The sequence below is a fragment of the Liolophura sinensis genome, chromosome 6 (assembly GCF_032854445.1).
Source record: "Liolophura sinensis isolate JHLJ2023 chromosome 6, CUHK_Ljap_v2, whole genome shotgun sequence".
NCBI lineage: Eukaryota > Metazoa > Mollusca > Polyplacophora > Chitonida > Chitonidae > Liolophura > Liolophura sinensis.
In genome coordinates, this window is record NC_088300.1 from 49,799,351 (window position 1) to 49,821,111 (window position 21,761).

General features: G+C 38.0%; 1 protein-coding gene across 1 annotated transcript in view; it reads right to left on the minus strand.

Annotated features, from left to right (window-relative positions):
- Positions 1 to 21,761, minus strand: part of LOC135469067 (cytoskeleton-associated protein 5-like) — a 43,921-nt gene that overhangs the window by 12,368 nt on the left and 9,792 nt on the right. The window contains 24 exon segments of the mRNA XM_064747592.1: positions 1,034 to 1,160; positions 3,047 to 3,220; positions 3,714 to 3,862; positions 4,628 to 4,821; positions 5,271 to 5,406; positions 5,705 to 5,908; positions 6,585 to 6,734; positions 6,983 to 7,090; positions 7,350 to 7,580; positions 12,072 to 12,266; positions 12,675 to 12,803; positions 13,301 to 13,414; positions 14,371 to 14,545; positions 14,908 to 15,047; positions 15,174 to 15,299; positions 15,688 to 15,745; positions 16,530 to 16,621; positions 17,280 to 17,465; positions 17,984 to 18,076; positions 18,780 to 18,890; positions 19,424 to 19,492; positions 20,102 to 20,140; positions 20,608 to 20,766; positions 20,959 to 21,087. Of these exon segments, the coding sequence (XP_064603662.1) occupies positions 1,034 to 1,160; positions 3,047 to 3,220; positions 3,714 to 3,862; positions 4,628 to 4,821; positions 5,271 to 5,406; positions 5,705 to 5,908; positions 6,585 to 6,734; positions 6,983 to 7,090; positions 7,350 to 7,580; positions 12,072 to 12,266; positions 12,675 to 12,803; positions 13,301 to 13,414; positions 14,371 to 14,545; positions 14,908 to 15,047; positions 15,174 to 15,299; positions 15,688 to 15,745; positions 16,530 to 16,621; positions 17,280 to 17,465; positions 17,984 to 18,076; positions 18,780 to 18,890; positions 19,424 to 19,492; positions 20,102 to 20,140; positions 20,608 to 20,766; positions 20,959 to 21,087 (3,288 nt within the window).

Genomic DNA, 21,761 nt, shown 5'->3' on the forward strand with positions numbered 1-21,761 from the left:
TCTTCAACCTTTTCGACCCCTAAAGCACTTTTTTCAGAGAATTTTATACATACAATTATAATGCAAATAATGGCAAAAATGATTTGTTTGTGGCACTAGAGATGCAAGCTTTGTAAAACTGTGCAAATTATTCATCTACACCCTATACTTCTTTCAGGATGTTTCAAAATATTGGTCACAGTAGTGGTTGAAAAGGTGGCAGAATTAGTTTATTCTCAAAACAGCCATCATTTGTTTGTTTGCAGTTAGAATTACTTATTATATCCACATACAACTTGATAATTTATCAGCTAAAACAAACCATGTGCATTCAATTATTTGCTATTTAACTCAATAATCATGAATTTTTCACTTATACAATGGTGGCCAGTATAACTTTTGGAGGAAATTCAAGTGCACAAGGTAAACCAGCAACCTTCCACAAGTTCCTGATGAACTTCTCCATACCACAATGATGGCAGACAAGTGGTTTTCACCAAACGCAAGATTGTGCAAACTGCCCCGCAAATGATGCCAGCTACTTGTTATCAAGAATGATGAAAGCAGGTAAATTTATAAATTTCTTCCCTGAAACCAGGACTGAAATCACATCTTGTGTGCTTCATGATTTATTTATTTACTTGATTGTAGTTTTACACCACACTGAAGAACATTTCACTTATACAACAGCAGCCAACATTATAGTAGGAGGAAACTGGGCAGAAAGCCATGACCATCAAAGCCAAGATATATATATCACATAGGAGAGAATGCCATGTGACAATTATAACCAATAATGGTCAACAGTTGGAATGATTTACACAATGTGACAGCCTCTTCGCCTCGCCACCCATTTGGCAGGTAATTCATTGTGTTTTACATTTTTTGTAGAAACCAATAAGATACCTTGTATTAAATAAATAGCCTCCCTCACATTTCACATCCCTTCACTTGTCTTCTGCCTTGATAAGGAAAAACATCTGGCAAAAGGCCTTTTACAATTGTTTATTTGTTTGAATGAATATTGGTAATAAGTACACCTGAAACAGCCTACCTGCGCCAGGGCTTGAATTGATGACAAAGTATCTGTGCTGGCTATGTCAGAAATCACAAGACCAATAGCCGAGGAAGCATCATTTGTCAAGAGATCAACAAATGTGGATGGTGAACAAGGTCGGGGCCTAAAACATGATCAAACAGCAAAACATGCCGGTCACAATTCAGGACAAAAAGCTTTGATACATGATAATTGCATACAATGTGTTCACCAGAGCTAGAATAGTCTATACCAGAGCAATTCTACATCATGACTTGTATATACCTTAGTTCTTCAACCTATCAACCACCTCTGCAACCAATATTTTGAAACACATTGAGCCATGGGGTGTAGGAAACTAATTTTCACAGCTTTATGAAGCTTACATTTCCAGTGACACAACTGAATCATTTTGATAATAACTGCATGCTTAAACACCACTGATTTACAGCGTCCTTTATCATTAATAAGTTCCTTTGCATGCTTTAAGCTTAAATGTAATGCAACTATCTGATGAAGAACCTAACAATTTAACCAGATACTGGGGACCATCCAGAGAATATATATAGCTTTTGCTGTGTTTTGCACATTAGTTTTGAAGATATAATGTTAATATCAAGCTGAATATGAAATCTAACCAGAAAATAGGTCAACTGTTAGTCAAGGTAACCACAACCTGATCTCTAATATACCTGTCAGTGAATTTATGTTGTAGGAAGTTATGTCTCAGTAATTTTGGAGATTCAAAGTTTCCAGCTTCTCGCGTCTCGGCAAAGAGCAAGTGATGACAAATAACATGTAACTGAATTTTGTAGATTTCTAGGGCTAGTGCAACGATTTCTTGTGAAAGAAATAGTTTTAATACTTTTCAATAAAGAGTTTTTTTTATCAAAGAGATCTGATCATTTTTTATGGTTCAGAACAGCTATGAGACAACATCTAAACTAAGAAATTGCTTGCAAGCAAAAGGGTTTCAAATGACCACAATCTAAGCTGTTCTTGGTATCTAGAAGAGGAATCCATGCATGAAATCTTAATGAACCTGGCTCAGTGATTAAGCGAGTTAGTGATTACGGTTTAATGTCATACTTAACAATTTTTCAGTCATATGACGATGAAGGAGTCCTTACAGTGCATGTATGTGTACTGTGCTTCCTTGTTGCAGGACAAATTTCCACCTCTCTTTTATCTAGTGCTGCTTCACTGAGACTCACTGAAGGCAAGTAAGTTGCCACACCTGAGCCATTATACTGATACGGGTCAACCCGTCGGTGCACTATACTCTTAATGTTGAACGTCAAGCGAGGAAGCTACAACTTCCCCTTTTAAAATCTTCAGTGTGTTCGGACCTTGGATTGGCCTTGCATCTACCGCCCCCGAAGTGGACTGTTTAAAAACTGAGCCATCAGGGCTGGTCAACTTGGCCCAGTAGTTTTAAAGATAAAATATTTTCAAGCCACATCTGAGTTCTGACCTGAGCAAAATGGATCAAAAGTCAGTTGTTTTGGCCACAATCTAAGCTCAGACACTTACAAGTTCACCATGACAAAGCATGTGTGTGTATTAAAATGCCCCTTTCAATCCATATCTGGCATATCCGGTAACTTCATCCCATAGGGTCCAACTTGAAAATCATCTAATTTGTGGAAAATGTGGACTACTGTAATTCCTCACCCTTTTTGCATAAAAACAGCAACTTTTGGTTCAATTTATTAAAAGTCCAATTTTTTATTTTATTTTGGAGACTCAGGTTAAGTTGGCCAATTTCCTGACTTCACAAAAACTATAATTTTATCAGTCTACACAGAAAAATGCCTTCAGAATATGTTTGAATAAACACTTTGCACACATGCGAAAAGGTTGAAAAATTACAGTACCTCAGCAATTTTTCACGTTGACACATTTACAAGATCGGAAAGCCTTGAATAACAGGAAAATCATAACAGCAACATAAAAACACCAAATAAAATTGGTGTTGCTTGACTGACGGTGGGTGGTTTAGGTGAGTAGAATGAGAAACAAGATACCAACGTGTTTGTTTTTGGCAGTTCCACCTTTTCCGCCAGAATATTACTAATGTAGTCAAGGTCTGCAAGATTGAGATCCACCTCCTTCAAGTCCACCTCCTCCACCTCAAGAGAGAACTCGATCTTCTTGATGGGCCGACTGGGCGTCGGCGCTGACTTGGGGTTTCGAACAGTGGCACTGAAACACCATGGATAGGGATTACAAAAGCAGGAAGTGCTCAACGAAACTATGTTCAGGTTAATGTAAAGTTTCAGGTGTCGCACAGATTCCCATAAAATGCAAAAAACTTTAACCTCATGTGCACACAGATCAAGGACATAACCATTACAAAACAATGTGGGATGGTGTGCATGTGTCAGAAATATACAGATGTCACCAATGAACATATTGGGAACGCGGGGCTGGCTTAGATACCCTCAATTTAGGCACTCCCCAACAAAGTAGTTTTGACAGTCAGCTCCGATGACGTCATCATAGCAGGCTATTTAGTTTGCAGACTGACCAATGGGGCCTTAAGAAATCTGTTGATAAAAACCATTTTTATGCCCCATGAAAAAAGGTGATGTTTCCTTGTACTTTTATACACTAGGCCACATCATATACTCCATATTAGGAAGTAAAAACCAAGCAATTTGTGCATTTTTAAGCCAGTTTGACAGACTGCCCTCACCTGTCCCCCTTGTCTGTGGGAGGTGCGCCATTCTTCGGCCTGTCTCGGTTACTCTTTGAGGGATGAGTAGGCTGTGGGGTTTGGGGAGGCTTGTTCTTGGCTGATCTCTTTATTCTCTCCTCCAACAAACTCTGGTCTTTATCCTTCAACTAAACACACACACACACACAAAAAATGCACTGCTGGAATAATTTCATTAATACTGAACAATACTGTTTTATTTTATTGCGCTATAAAATGTAAAACCTTGGGAAGGAATTGATGATTGACAATGGGAAAGGTTCATTTTGTCTCATTGTCTTTAAAATTCCAAAATGTTCAAAAGAGGTCAACAGGCATTCACACAAAATATATTTGTCACATGTGGTTTGTTCTTGTTTTATGGGTTTTTTTCCACTGTCTATTTGTCAAATGGCCCGGAAACGATTGAACTATGGTTTCTATCACACTGTTTTGCTATATGAAATAGTAAAGCAGTTGTGCAGGTCATGTACACACAAAAAATCTAAAGTTAAACATAACAAATATTAATCGATTGTTTTCTTTCATTGTTGGATTTTGTGATACTGGGGAAGTAAATTTCAGGAAAAAATATGAAATGTAAACCTAGGAATTTACTTTATGTTCATTTCATGCTGATCAATATTGGTACAGTAAAAACAGGCACTGGTTTCATGAAATGCATTTTATAGCTAAGTAAGCCCTTCATTACAATTACATGTATGTGGTAGAGACATGAAGTGCACTTAGCTAAGGGTTTCCTAACACTAAGTACACATCATGAAACTAAGCCTTGTTTTGGTTAATATTGAACAACCAGAGAAACCCTCACAATTACAAGATGCAGATAAAATTATCACAATTTTGTTCATGTGCGAAACATAATTTGTAAATATTAATAATAAATCACATACACGCCCGATATACTTGTACGTCTGTTCACCCAGGATATGATGTGCCGACACAAGGGAGTTAAGCGCGGCCGACCTCACACAGTTATCCCGGTCCCCAATCTGCTGAGCGATAAGCTTCAGGGCCTGGGCTGGGGACGGCTGACACACATTCACTCCGTAATACTCAATCAGACATCCCAGCTCTTCCAAGCATTCTGAGAGGGAATAAAGAACAAAAGGGCATACATGAAGCTAATATTCATTAAACATTAGCATTAAAACTGGCTCTATCAAGCAAAATAAAACAGTGGTCTGGAAATACCAGCTTTGTGCTTTCAACTGCTCAACCACCTGCTATTAACCTGCATTTTTGCAAGCTGAAGAAAAGTGCCCTAGAAGCATGAAGTTGACCATTTATAGACCACAACTGATCAGAGTGAGCAGGCAACTATATTCACAGAACACTGCCGTACAAGTGACTCTTCACCTTCTGAAGGTGAAGGGTAGCAGGGATGATAAAAACGTGTTAAACATGTGCAATTATCGCTGTGAACCATCAGGATGGATGGTCTAGTCTGGTATATATTTACAGGCTTTCACTAAACACATATAACTGAAAACAGTCAAACAGGATTAAACGTTTACAAAACAAATGGAGAAGTACCTGTTCGTAACTTGGCATTCTTGGCTTTAAGACCATCTATGATAAAGCTGAACATTTTGCTGGCTGGGTAAACTTTACAGATCAGTTTGAAGATTGTCCTCACTTCTCGTCTGACATTGTCTTTAGGATCTCCTACCTGTGAAGAAACAGAAAACACTGGATGATAAGACTAAAACAATAAACAATATAATATGAATTATATGTATAATCATATTCTCCAGGTTCAAGTTGTGCTAAATTTATAGCACTTAAATCATTTAAAACAGCCTCAATGTTTAAACCAAGCTCCAGCTGATGGGTTCTTACAGACTCTGTTCATACACCAGATTGTGCTTAAATAAGCAAAATTTTCTGCAAATGAAGTACTATGTAAAACATGAAGAAAATAACTGCTAAATAAATATAAATATTGATTATATTTTTTCTGCTCTTACTTTGTTGACTAGGTAGGGTATAAATGATCCAGCCTCCGAGTCGGTCATGCGGTAGTCCATCTCAGCCAGGGCTGTGAACAAGTTGATCAGATACTCCAGAGCTTTGTTCAACATGCTCGGGTTTGTATCGAAAAATCTCAAGGTCATCCAGCGCAGCAGGAGGTCCAGATTGGCTGCTGTCCCTTCCAGGTTATTCTCTAGAAGCTGCATAAAAAAAAAGTAAAAAAATGTTACTGACATTTGCAATTAACTTTCAAATGGGAAGATAAAAATTTAAAAAATAAAGTAATAATTTTATTCACAACATCAAGCTCTCTATAACAAATATTCTCTACTGTTCCTCTAAAATAAAAGAAAATCATGCAATTTTGGCATGTTATCTACTGTGTGACGATTTTTTTTTCCATTTTATCACAGTAAATCTGGTTTTTGTGAAACAAATATGTGAAAGATCTTTATGTATTTATTTGATTGGTGTTTTACACCATACTAAAGAATATTTCACTCACACGACTGCAGCCAGCATTACTGTGGGAGGAAACCAGGCTGAAAGATTTTTATACATGCTGAAATATTTGTGTCATCCTCTGAACACTGATATGACAGATTTGATCAATACTCTAACTTGGCTTGAATGGTTATGTATAGCATTTATTTCATAACGGTTTGACGTTGCCGTACTTGTCTAACAGATGTCAAATTTATGGGGAAAGGAAGCCAAGTATGGACATCACTGCTTCGTTAGGTAACTGAGCTGGAAAACACGTATGTAAAACCGTAAAAATATCAACTTCTGAGAGTAAGGCTATCCAGAAAACTTGTGCCTGAACGTTCACAGCTCATAAAGACTTATCTATACACCTATGTACAGGTCACCCACCTTCATCAGGGATTCTATGGCCTTGATATGCTGTTTGAAGTCAGCATGGAACAGTTGAGCCATTACAGCTTTGTTGAAGTTACGTTCCATCTGTAACTTGAGCTGTTCCAAGAACTCAGCACGAGGTTCACTGAAATTCCACTTAAGAGTCTGAAATGAATGAATGAATTAATGGTCATGGCGTCATGCGCCTTCAGCAACAGTGCAACCATATCATAGTGGGAACCGAGTTTGAAATGGAAATTAACAATAATTTCCGATTGCTGTTTTATGTTGTACAGTTTTCAATTATAGCATGGTGGTTAGGAATTATGCATAATTTATGACAGCTTCTTGCCACGAAGCAAATATTAGAGCCACATGCTGGTCAGAACATATCTCTTAAATCCATAATTCACCTTAAGGGCCTTTTCTTCTTTAAGCCTCTGTTCTTTCGACACATTTGTAATAATGGCTGGTGTTGAATCTTCTTCCTCCTTCTTCTTTTTACTGCTGGGGGGTGGGGCCTGGCAGGAAAACAAATGGTTGACGTTTTAAGAGCCTAAATGACGGACAATAGTTATAACACTACCTTATTCTTACTTAAAGTTTGCAACCGGGAAACACAAACATTACTTAAACACAACTCCAATTTTGGGTTACATTTGAACATGGACAGTAATGCTTACTAATCTTACCAAAAGATGACAACATGGGTGAACAAAAGAAAAGTCTATAAAAATCATCCCGAACATCATCTGACATGAAAAAGAGAACTAGCCTTACCTTTGCCTTTGAGACTCCCCCCTTAGATTTGCCCTTTGCGGCCGGGGTGGATTTACAGGCAGCAGAGATGATACTCTCCACTTCCTCATCATCCTCGTCCCTCACTTCCTGTTTGGGGGGCAGGGCTGCTGCAACTGGAGCTGGCTTTTTAGCAGCTTTCTTGGCTGGCTTGGCAGGGACATTAGCACGGGCTTTCTCTATTATACCCATGATTTGGTCTTTAGAAGCAGGCTACAATGGTATCAAAATCTTATTGGTAATATCTGAAAACTTTCTGCACATTAGTAAGGGAGTGTAGCCAAAATGCGTGAGGGTTTCAATTGTAAAGTTTCAAGTTCGCCAACGACTGATTCTCGATTGCAGCAGGAAATTTCACACCATTTCCAATTATATTTCACGTCTGCAATTTCAACGCCCAGCTCGCGATTGCTCTCAATTTAATGAAATCACCTTTCAATGGAGACTTCAGCTCAGCAGTGTCAAATACTGATACATTCATTCACCTGTCTGAAAACCGCACAACTCCGTTATCGGTACACACATGAATATAACTAATCCCGAACTACCAGAGCGTCACAGTAATCTTATGATCAGTATAAAATTTGTCAAATATAATGAAAATCAAAACACTTAACCTTTCTGGAGATGAAATAATGCTGTAAGCCTTGTGCAACTGGAAGATGTCAGAGACATTAAAAAACATATCGGTTTTGACGTTACATGATCAGCAACAAATAACAATGTGCTCCCGGAACAGTGCATTGTGAATGTACCAATTCTAATAAAATTACTGAAATGTTTTCAAGTTTAAATATATGATCAAGTCTGCAAAAAAGGATACTTTACATTAAATGCAAGATGAAAGCAGGGAAAACCATTCAAAGTCTAATAACGTCCTGACTTGCTCAATGTCAGCTCAGCTAGGAATCACACTGTGAGAGGTGTTCTGACTTATAAACCTGTTCACCAAAGGCAACCTTCAGAGAATGGAAAAAATTGAGAAAATTGGCTATGTAGAGATTATCTTTTTGCTGCTGCTGATACCCGTCTACTGTCTACAGTGCATATGAGATTTTCATTTTTAAATTCATCGTGAGTATAAGGCAAATTACCACGGTCACATGGTCAGCATATACACTAAAAAAAAATCAATCTTAATTTTAAAACAGAAAGTCTGACTGATGCTAGAATGTATTCTATTAAATACGACACACATATTCTATTAATTCAACGTAAAGATTCTGTTAGACTAACAGGATACTGTGTTGAGTTTCACAGAATATTTTGTAATGATAACATAATGCATTCTAGCATCACTACAGACTTTCTGGTAAAATTAACAGATTAATCTTTTGGGGTTCAGCATGTGCAGTTTCAACAAAACTACTACATACTGTAGGAACATGATCTCAATTTGAAACAAAGCAAGAAAGAAAAAATTTGCACAATCTTCTTTTATCTAAACTGTACATGGACAATAGAGAATGGACACTAACATTGTTCAGCACTACAAATCCCACTGAAGACAGTGAACTAGAATACTAAAATGTATTCAGTGAACTAGTTTTTCGTGATGTTGTCGATCGGCAACAGAAGCCAACACATATTTACATCCTTCCTGGCTCTGCTAGGAATTCCATGATCCTTCTGAACGTATCCTATAACATACATAGCCACAATGAACATCATTCCTATAAGGGTGCTTGACAAAACTGGATCATCTCTGACACATGCCATTGATGGTGCGTTCATCATTTGACAGTGTCGAGGTCGTTGCTTGGACATTCTGTGGGTATGCAGGGCACCTTGTGGACTGTAACAGGAAATCCATTTATCTTTTTACCATGCCAGTATCTCTCACAAATGTCAATGTCTCGGTTGACGACGTCAGTTTCCTTTCTCCTCACTTCTTCTTCACTAAGGCCTCTCTGTTGGCTATGTGTCAGATCTTCACTGGGAAGAAGCCCAGGATCGGTGACTCCCTTCAGCCACTTTGAAGGGGGAACCCAACATCTCTCAATCAGATTTTGTCGATTGTGCCTGAGGGCATACGCCGTAGGGATTAATCCATCTAAATTCAGATCTCTCCATAGACGTCCGTAGATGATCAAATTTACCAAAGATTTAGTAGACCAATCAGGACTACCGACTGCTATGATGGCAACAATGCTACTGGGATTTACTTTGTCCCTCACAAATGACAAATGGAGGTCATGCAAATGGCAAGCATGGCTATGGCTTGTACTGTTCTGAAATTTACTGGTCTGGAGATAAACATCCAGCGGACCATCATTTGACGAGGACACGCTGGTCAAGCTGTGTGTTCTCTTCCTGGCTTTCATCTGCACATAGGTGGATGGGGTCAGTTTACAGCCTGGATGCGGAAAAGCATGATCAGGACAATTTGGTTGGTCGTTACCTGTGAAAAATCGATTACTTTAAAAAAATCAACTAACGGCAAGGGTCCTGCATTTACTTTGTTTTTGCTGTCACAGGAGAATGTGACACATTCTGTTCACAAACAGTTGTTAACTCCAGGGCATATGTCACAGCAGCTTGCAAATATCTAAAATCAGGACAGTCTTTGGTGGAGTCATTCTTCTTTGGGGGGAACTCTAGCTTCAACAATACTTTGTAACGTTTAGCATTATTAACTCTGGCCCTTTGAGGTCTCATCAAACGGTGGATTTTGCTTCTTGATACAGAAGAAATCTCAGGTAAAGTAGAGATAATGTGTCGTCCGACAACATCTTAGGATAAACCACTGGAGTAACTGGTTGCATCTCTGAGTCTCTTATGGGCTTCGGCGGAATTGTCATGAATGAACTGGTGCACTTCTGGCATTAACTGGGAAAATTTGTCATCCACTGATTTTTTTTCCAAGCTTTACTGAAGTGCAGCCAGAGTGTGAAATTTCTTCTTCATCATCAGTGGAAAACACCCAGTAGTCAGTGTCAGAATCGGTATCAGAGGTGTGGTGACTTGACTGTTCTTCGTTCATAATATTCACGATGCGAATTACTGGCATGGACAAGCGTTATATACGATATTAGTGACTCATGCTCATGGAGGGGATTATCATCTGACGGTACCTGGAGATTAAGTTCTTAAACGTGTATAAACTGATTATCAACATGAGCAAGTGTCAATAGCTGAATGGAATTCACAACACATATTCCACTTAAGGTATATTAAAAGAGCAGCATGACAGAGATAAAAAATTGAGTATTATGCAAAAGAGTTATTATATTAACTTTTAAGCACATCATAAAGGAAAACTATTTCGAGAACTACAAAAAGATTCACTGTTCATGTGTCTGATTAGCTTATCTTCAAAGATTATGTTCTAAAGTAAAACTACCGAATAAAGTGTATTGTTCATTCTGTACAGGTAGTCCACATCAACAACTGTACATTATCATTTCCTGCATATTGTTAAATCTAAAGAGTGGAGTGTGGTAATAAATTACAGAGTACTTAAATATGTTTGTAGTTCTTGTTAGAAAACTACATTTTATTATTAGGGAGGCATGTCAATTCTATCTGCCCAGTCCTATGTGTATATTGTTTTAACTTATCTGCGCAGGTAACCACGATCATGGATACAACCTACAAATATAATATACAAGATTTCATCTGAAAATATAAATTCCAAAAAGATTTTTAAAAAGTTATTTCAGTGACAGAAGAATAAAACTAAATGCGTGAAGAAAGAGAATGAGATTCTTTAAGCCATGCAGATAATCAACCCTTTGCTGATTACTTTCCCATATTTGGCAGCAAGAAATGCTTTATCCGAACGAAACTGTGAAAAAAAACAAAAAGTCAAAACGTTTTAGACAATGTCCTCAAATACATGTAAAGGCGTCTTATGTTACACAGCCGTCAAGAAGATACCCATGCAATTCAAGTGAAAAAATGATTTAAATGATCACTGGCAGAAGTCCTCTAATAGGCCTACACTGGTAAATCTATGTTGATCTTTGGGTGCAAATTTTCTCTTCCACTTGTAATACATAAGAAGAAAAGTATTTAATAATGCTCAAACACAATAACTTTAATTTGTTTTAGGGACCAAAACATCATGCATTAACCTACTGAGCTTGCCGGTACCCCGGGTTTGGCTTTCACCATCTCTATGGGGGGAGAGGTGCATGGGGAACTACTTTTGTCTTTGTTTGAATGTGACGACAGTCATCTCGCACTTGTCTTGAGATCTTCAAGCCTCAATTGGGATTCCGTTTTGACCAGTCGCAAAAAGACAGCGAGAATAGGCGGGTCTCCTGATCCGTTTCCAAATTCACCAGACGCGAAACCTTTAGATCTCGAATCATTGGTTCTTGAACTTTATTTGGCTAAGCACCCTAAGGCAGTGCAAATCCAAACAAGTGTATAATATGGGAAACAAATTTGGAACATATTCATTTAAAAAAAAATTACTAATTAATTAATATCTGATACTGGTTGAAAATCCTGTTACATGACATGCACAAAACATCCCCACCCTTCATGTTAGGGGGACATTGAGAAACATAGCCACATGTTTAGACAGTTCAAATCTGCTCAGTCACATTCAAACCCAAGAAAAATTACAAAAATAGTAAAATCTGGTTAAAATCAAAAAAATATGCAATGTTCTTCTAAAACTAATCAGATTGTGACAATGGTGGTAAGAAGGGGTATACCTATTAAGTTTGACCAATAGAAACCATGCTGACTGACCTTGAGCTTGCTGGTGGCCTTCTGGAAGCTGTCATAGCCAGTGTGGATCATGAATGGCACCAGACTCTCCTGAGCCTTCTTCCTCACCTCTCCATTCCTGTCCTCCAGGCATGCCAGCACATGGGGCACACACGCCCTCAGCTCCACAGGTAACTGTTTGTGGGGCGGCAACTTCTCAGCCAGCCAGCCAAGTAACTGAAACACATCCACCACACATCACAGCTCTTCTGAACATCAACTTTACAGGTTTTCATTCAAAGCACGTAAAAAAAAAGGATAATGATTTAAGCAGAAGTTCAGAAGTTCCAAAAGTGAGAATGGCCTGCAAAAGGTCAAGCTTCCTCACAGCAAATATTCTTACATCCAGAAGCAAAGGTATGTTCTCAGGACAAAGTTATTCATATTTATGCAATATGCAGGGTACAGATATCAGGTTTAATTACAACCTTAAAAATCCACCAGCTATTCTAATGACTGGAGCAATATTGAAACTTATGTATGAGTAACTAGAAAAAAAAAATCTGAAACATTCGTAATTCATTTCATGACAATAAAAGTTTATCACTAGGACATTATGGAGTGGTCTTCAAGTGAAGTTCAAACCTCTGTTCGTAATGTTGGATTTTCCAACTTCAAGGCATCACTGAAAACTTCCGCTTCAACAAATGGCAACAGTGTGGAGTTTTCTGCCCAGATGTTCATTGCGTTCAGTGCACTGGCACGAACTTGAGGCTACAATGGAAACAAGCCATGCATGATGAAGTTACTTTGTAATTCAAAAACAGTGAGAAACCAGGAGTCAGTGGGATAAATCCATCAGCCTTTATCTACTGAATCCACCACAATCAGTAGGACGAATTCACCACCATTTAATGGTCAGACTGAATGCATCACCATCAGTGAGATGATGAATTCATCACTGTCAATGGGTTGATGAATTTATAAAAATCAGTGGGATGAATCTATAAGTGTCCTCACTTAGAAGCACCACAGCACAGTGGTATGTGTTTCTACTGCTACATGTACATGTATTTGCAACTCTCTGTGCAGGCCGTCAGAATCCCACTAGTCAATCAAAGCATACTTCTTTTTCTCAAAGTATTGAAATATTTTCCAAAGAAAAACATGTACAAGAAACATTGAAACTTTATGAGACTTGACTTCAAAATGTCTTATATGTATATATTCAAATTTCTGCAAATTCTGGCTGTAAACCTGCTGTCCATTACCTTGCTGTCTCCCATACAGGTGACCATCCCTGGTCCCACCACCCTGATGTGGCCCTTACAGTGGGGTCCTAGAGCTGTGCCAAGGCTCTGACAGATGCCCAGGGTTGTGTTCACCTGACATAAGCAAACGAAAAGCAATACTATCTTCTTTTTTTTAATTTTTTATTTATTTTTTATATATTTAAATTAAAATAAAAAAAAATCACCATTTTCAACAACAGGGATTCAAAATTTATGCAGGGTATGTCCCTAAAAGTCGCAGGAAGAAGTCACTTTGCACTTGTGCCACTCATTAAGTGAATGGCTCATGATAAAAGACAGGAATTTTATACTTATGTGTCTACAAAGCTATGTCAAATTTCTGTGCCATGGATTAGTAATGGTACACATGGATCCAAAATACGTCTGAACAAAGAGTAAAAAACACTTTTCTAGAACTAATACATAAAAAACTGTTTCCCAGTTGTTACGCACTTTGTGGTGCAAAATGTTCAAGGGAAAGTACATCAAGGTATTCCCTAACATGGCAAATTAATAATGATTTAAAGGCAAAGAAAACACTTTTACGCCGTACTCAAGAATATTTCACTTATTATGGTGGGAGGAAACTGGGCAGAGCCTGCGAGAAACCCATGACAATCTGCAGGCTGCTGGAGATTTAAATATTTTATTCTACGGTGGCCTTTTCTGACCACAATGCTATCACTGACGTCGCATAAGGCTGCTACATTTCATCATTCAAAATGCATGTACATACAGATCTATGAATGCATTCACCGCTTTGACCTTGAAACAAATTATTTCAGGCAAAAAGTATAGATGTGACATAGTCTGAACTTTTAACACAATTTTAGAATGTTAGAAAAATTCCCCAAAAAATAAATCCAACTATCATCCTGGACAGTTTTCTTCATTTTAGAGTGGTCTTGCCTTTAAAACTCTACATCAATTTATTAATTTATTTCTTTCATGAGGATTCTTTTTATTTAAGAATTTTTCACTGAAATCATTGTTTTGGTTAAGAATTAGAGCTATGAAAGCTTTGTAAAGCAGGCCTCAGCGTTTCTCACCAGTATTTTGTTGGAGTCACCCAGCCTTGTTTTCAGCGCCTCAGGTAACTGCCCAATGTTCGCTGACACAAACTTGGCTTCATTGAGGATGGAGACCACCTTCTGTAGCCCCTCAGCTCGGATTTTCCAGGCCTTGTCACTCATCTCTGTCAGCAGCTCCTCTGTGATCTTATCACTGAGCAAACAAGTAACACACATGGGTAAAATTAAATGGTAATTGTTCTTTATCGTTCCTGATAAGGAAGCAATACACCCTTCATGACTACAGTGACTAACAGAACCAGCATGTCATACACTGTCCTAACAGAATAATATACTGTCACCATGGAAGTTTATTTTATTTTTTTTTTTTTTTCACATAATCTGACTTAAAATGGACTTTTGTACACAGCAGAGATAAATTTGGTCGGTGCACATACCCAAGTGCCAAATTATGCCTTCAGAGCCGGAGAGCTAAACATCTATACAAAGACTTCCTAGAAGCCTCATGTAACACCTGAATGGCACGAACAGGAATCTGGCCAGGTGTGAATGTACCTGATATCTGTCCTAGGGATGAGATCTGCCATGCTGGGGGCTTCCTGCTCCTCTTCCTCATCGTCTTCTTCCTCAGCCCCGCCCCCTCCTCCTTTAGGGGTCAAGCCCCGCACAGGCTCGGGGGGTTTCTCTCCCTTCAGCTGGCGAAAGAGATCAACAGCTACTTTATGACCAATTTCTTATGTGACAAAACATGACAAATCAGAGTACACAACAATTCTACTACTTGATTCACCAAGACAGTAAATTAACATTATGACACTCACCTTCTCAAATTCTGCGTCAATCTGCTGTAGAAGAGCCGCCTTCTCCCCGTCAAAGAAAACCCTGAGGGTGGCACCCATATACAGGTAGAGGGTGGAGAGCAGGTTCAAGGCAGCTGCTCTTACCGCCTGCGGACACAAAGTCCTCAAAGTTAGCATAAGATGCTCCTCATAAGCAAATAATAATTCATTACAAACTTAACCCTGCCATCCTACCAACTAACAATGGATGATTTAAATTTCTATACTTTACTATTTATTTAATATGGTGTAAAAATTTTACTGAAGAATTTCAAGAACTAACCTAAAACTGTACAAGAACTGTGAGTTCTATTCGTTCGAACATAATGCAAGCAAAAGACGAAGATTTCTACAACTAAATATTCTTTTCAACTAATTTTAGTCCAATATATACATAACGCCAATAATCTAAAATTATTTCCACATCAAGTGATAAACAGAAAATTATGAGAGCGCAGTGTGAATGCAGATATGTGTAACAGAAATGGACACTCACAGGATTTGTTGCTCCAAAGGCTTTCTTAATGTTCTCTATCATGGGTTTCACTGAAATTCTGCAAGAACACAAAAACATTAATTCAAATGAAAAAAAAACTGTTATATGAAAGCAATGTTCATGCACAACCCGTACAAACTAACAAATCTGGACCATAGAAAAATCTTATGCAGTGACATAATGGGTTTCATTGAAAAAAAAAAAAAAAGCATTACACCAAACAACGTGAAACCTGACAGGCCAGTAATCACTTGCCCTCACCTTGTTCTCACCTAGTCCAATTTATGAGTTTTATTTTTTACTCATCATAAAATACATGTAGGTTATTTGTGTGTAAATATATGAAAACATTTGATTTACTGGCCTACTGCTCACCCAACTTGGCAAGTCAGAGAGCAGAAAATTGAAGGTTCACCATCTATTTTTCCTTTCCATGGCTATGCTTGCCAAGTATGATGCTCATTTGATTTATTTATTTATTAGATTGATGTTTTCTGGTGTACTCACTTATACGCTGGCAACCAGCATTATGGTGTGAGGAAACCAGGTTGCTGGTAGACCTTCCCACTTACAGCCAGAGAAGAAGCAGGCACAGCGACTGCATTGACTAGAGGCACCTGGGTCATTGTACCAGACTGGCGTGTTAACCCCCTCGGCCACGGAGACCCTGATGATCATTTGAGTAGATGATATACACTAATACTTTCTATACTCTGGCTGATGGTTTGTATACAACTATGAGCACAGTAATCTTGACAAAATTATGAACTACTTCAGAACTTGAATATAAAGGCAAAAGAACATTTGTAATACTTGTCCTTTTAATAATTTTCCATTCTTACTTGAATCCGAACTCCTTGAGGGCAGTTGCAAGCCAGTTAAGGCATTCAGCCTGATTCTTAGGGTTCTTCTGCTCAAACGCTAGATGGATCACCTGTGGAAAGGAGAAATTCAAAGTAAATTACATAAGTTAATGCCAACTACAGCTAACATTCACTTCTTTGTAACTAACATATATTATTAACATCTGGTATTCAGCTCTCAATATTTAAACAGAATGCCTTTTGATAAATTCAATGCTCTCACAGTCAATAATATGACGGAAGTTAATCAGTGTCATCAGTGCAGGTAGTGAAGTAATAAGATCGTTTTCACGATTCAGTCAAAACCAGGTGAGTTTGACTGTCGTAAATGAACAGCAAGTGGGCTACCACATGTAGTTCATACCATACACAAAGACCCGGTCATTATGAAGTCTCCAGTCAGAAGATTTAGCCTCAGGATTGGAAAAATACTAACAATACACTGGCCAAATTAACTTTCCCAACTCTTATGCCACTTTTGTAATCGGTGCTTGTGTTGTAAAGGCAAGAAGTGAACCAACAAGGACTATGTTCACTGACATTATTTAAGACGGTGATCACTAAGAACAATAGTATTGACTTTGAAACATAGAATAAGTGAGTTGAAATATTTTGATATTTTCACTAAAATGAGGTACTGACGTCTGCATGTCTGACACATTCCACAACAAACAGGGTTATTATAACATTAAATGCAGTATTTCCCTGTAAATTCAGAATGTGGCTTACCTCAGCAGCCACAAATTCCAGTGATGTAGCCTCTGCTATACAACTGAGGGCTTCCTGAGCTACCTTTCCATTCTTCACATCCCCCGCCTTATCCACTAACTCTGCCAGGCAGAAAGAGGCACAGCGTCTGGAGAAGGCAGAGTTCTTAGCCAGGAAGGCAAGCAACTCTAACTTTATTTTTAACACCTGTAGCGATAACACAATCAGTGAGAAGCTGTCAAATGAACAAGTACATGATTTTTACATGGAACCATGGAAAGAATATCTAATTCACATCCATACTCCACTCCAAAACAAGTAATCTTACTTTTGCAAACAGCTGCATTTCAAGCAATATATTCACATAAGAAATACTTCACATATTTCACCTTATACTAGTTACAAGGGTAAAGTTAAATGTCAGAAGGTTTGTGATGGTTATCTACATGTAAGTATTTGGAGGAGGAAGATAGGTCTGCTGAAGCGGAAACACGTCGCTAGCTTTTCAAGACAAACCCACAACACTGCATCATTTTTCCACAATTTCACATTTATCATATATTAATGGCAATATGTAATACAATGTATGAATTTTGTTCCTACCTGTAATAGCTTACACTTATAATACTTAGTTCATACATGTACAATGCTCAAAAGGACAAATAGAAAATGGAATAACAAATCATTAGGCGTACACTTTAACAGGTCATGTAGAAAAGTTTCACCTGGAAATTGGTGTCCTTGAGTCCAGGTTTTTTACAGACTGTACGGACACACACCTGTGCAGGAATCTCATCCCGACTCATTCCCTTCACAACCTGAAATCACAACAAGATAAATTCAGAAACCAGTTCTTCACAGGTGTTATCAGCCAACACTGTAGAAGGTTGTCTTTTCAAGACAGGATTAATGAATGCATGGAATGAGTCAAAAAACATTCACGCAAATGCACAAAAGTTTTCCATATTAAGTGCAAGTTTTGCATTTATGTTTATGCTACAGGAAACGCAACAAATGTGAGCTATTTAGATGTCACATGTATGACTTTTCATTCAACATGATCTTCAGCTTTTTCCCAGCCAACCATTAGGGGCTTGAACCTGGTCTCCTGCTGCATTACACACTATGTATAACTATTGTCACTTTCATATCGTTTTTTTTTATTGTCCAGTCTTAAAGAGCTACTTTGGTGTCAAAACATCTGTGTCTTAAAAGCAAGGTTGAGAACAAGGTGAGGGCAAGTGATTACTGGCCTGTCAGGGTCAGGACTGCTTTACATAACTGGTTGATATATGTAAGATTTTCCTGTTGTCCAGAGTTTCAAGATCACATTATTACACTTTCAGCTATCATTTTGTTACAGTTTTTAGCTTTCACATTGTTTAGTGTAATGCTTTTTTTTTCAATGAAAGATTAGACATGTTGAAGAACAGGTCATGAACCCTGGATCTAACATTTACGAGGCAGACAACCTATCCACTCCACCATCACAGCCAGTAATATTGATACTTGCGAACAAACCTGTGTGAATTTCTCCATGGCAGCCAGTCTCTCCTTCCAGTTGTTGCTGACGAGTTGTGTGATGGTCTCAGCAGGTAACAGAGCAGCTGCTTTGTCCTCTACCACATCATCCTGCACAGCACATAGCACACAGACTTATAACACTCTTGCATCCAGTACAAACAGCCTTTCAGATTCTGTCCCAACTAGAGCATACCAAAACTAGTATAATCATATTCATTTACTTCCCTGATTGTTGTTTAAGGCCAAACTCAAGAGTTTTTCACTTACATGATGGGGGACCACTTTTATGGGTAACATGGAGGGAACAGGAATGTCAACAGTGAACCACTGACCTTTGGCAAGTTTCTGGCAAACTTTTCACTAAACAATAACAAACAGTACCATGAATGTCATATGTTGACTACCAAATCACAGCTGACTGGCTACAGTGATAGCATTCCCACACTTTTATTCATACATATGGAGACAGATGGATATCTGAAAGTAACCATCAATTACCTAGATGTATGAATTAATTCTTGATATGTTTTTTCTGATTTTGTTTGTCATGGATGAATGTTTTTCTTTGACTTAAAAATATTTTCACTTTTGCGATGAATGATACCTGATGAGAAAATGTGACGTCTTTTTTGTGTACTTACAGCAAGTATGTTTTCCTGCACCTCTTCTCCAGCATCCTTTTTGTCTTTTTTACCTTTTTTCTTTGCAGCCTGAAAGGTAAAATTACATCAGCATTCCATCTGTTTTTCTGCACAAATCATTCAGATGTACACCATTCCTATGCTAAAACAATCTGGACAGGCTACAAACATTGTGAAGCTGGGCTACCTGTAGATAATTTTTACTCAAAGCCGTGTTTAACTTGAGAGTCCCTGACGTATAGTTTGAGAACAGGCCACTACATAGTGTCACATGAAAACATAATTCAAACTATTTTTTATCACTGAAAACAAAATGGTCAAGCAATCATTAAAATTAGTGATCAACAATTCAAAAAACACATGTTAAAGTTTTCTATCGATTTTAATGTTTTTTCAGTCTTTCCTTCTCTCTCTTGTTCATTGTAAACCAGAATAAAAAAAGAAGAATTCCCTACTGACCTATACTCTTTTTTTTCTGATAGATGTCCAATAAATAAAGAATAAAGGACAGTATCCTTTACTTTTGAATCCTGTGATTAATTGTAGTGAACGGACAGTTACATTTACTTAGCAGGAATCATGAATATCTTCAGCACACTCTCGTGACTTGCTTGCCAAGTCTCGTACAACTGAATGGTCAAAGTGCACTGAAATCTCTTAACATACCACTGAACTTACCCCGGCAACGCCTCCCTTACTGTTTGAAGACTTTGTAGACTGAAAAGAAATAAAAGCCAATTCAGTTCAAAATATTAACTGCAATATCTAAATGTGTGTAGAGACGCTCCAAACAAATCAATCCAATCTGCATTCAAATCAGAGGTATGCAAACACTCTGCTGTCTGAATGCTGGGAAACTGTTGAGGTCAATGTGTCTTATCTCCAAGTACTTACAAAAGACTTACTCATTTAGGTTCTTAATGTCTTGGTAATTTTTAATCTACAATTCCTGTGCACATTACCTTCTTATCCATTCTTATTCTTATCTGAAATAAACACATGGTCCAAAGACCAAATCATGCATATACATGTATAATTACTTCAAAGGCATTTAGAAGCTGGGTTGGATAACATAAGATACATATGGATCAAAACTTCTATTTACTCAATGAGTGGCGTTTAGGTACGATGTTGTTTGTTTCGTATATTGTTCATATGTTGAAATCAACAGAGGAAAATTTTACCTTCACAGATGAGGCTTTGGATGGTGGTTTTTGAGCAACTTTGGCTTGGGGTGGTTCCTTTGCAGGTACAGCAGGTTTAGCAGCCGGAGCAGCAGCTGCACCACCTCGCGGTTCTCCTCGAGCATTCAGAAGTACTGCATTCTCACACTGTTCTTTGATCTGAGAGGCAGAATAAAATCATGAATGTGGATACATGAAGGGAACTGTTTCAAGACTGGGTTCTTCTCAATGAAAATTAACATGGTCTTCAGTCTCTGCATCATTTTCGTGATGAAGCGCAAAATATTTTTACAAATTTATACGTGTGTATAAGGACATACTGTATTCCTGTTTTGTAAGGGTAATCCTCACCTTTCCAAGTTTAATACCGTCCACATCTGCCAGGAATGGGGTCAGGGGTTTCTCTCCCACTACCTTCATGGCTGTACCTAATGCTGCGTAGGCCGCTTCTCTTACTTCTGGTGCAGTGTCGTTAATTTTCTACAAACAAAACAGTTTACATGTATTTGCATTAAAGCAGAATTCGATTGTAAAAATTTCACATTTTACATAACCTTACTACCAATAGTGAATTTTCGTGAAAATACATGATTACAATGTGTCGATAACAATCTTGGAACAAAAAAAAAAAAGCTTGGAGCCAAAGCCAATGCCTTACCTGTGATAGTACTGAGGGCCTGATTTTTACACGGTTCGTACAGGTATATGAAGATGAAATTCAAGGAGTTTTCCAGGAGTATTTTTGTCATTTTCAATCATAGTTTAAACACACAATGGTGCAAATTATAGACTATATCTTAAGTCTGAATTATAGATGCTTTAATTTGCATGCATGTATATTGAATAGTATGCTTCTGCCCTTCACCTCTATAATGCAACACATTCTTTGACCCGGCCTTGGCTCAGTAAGAAAAAAATGAATACCATATATCATTATGCAGGGCTTCCTCTGGGTCAGTATTTTTTTTAGCCAGTCATCACATTTTGTGGTAAATACTATTTTTCTTTAGCTATACTTCCTTAGCGGCCATAACTATTGTAGGTCTCTGTCTGTAATTCATTTTCATCTGCCTTGGTGAAGCTGCTAGAATCAGTTTGGTCTCTTCCAGCTATATCTGGAGTTTATCAAACATTACATTTAGAACAATTGTCCT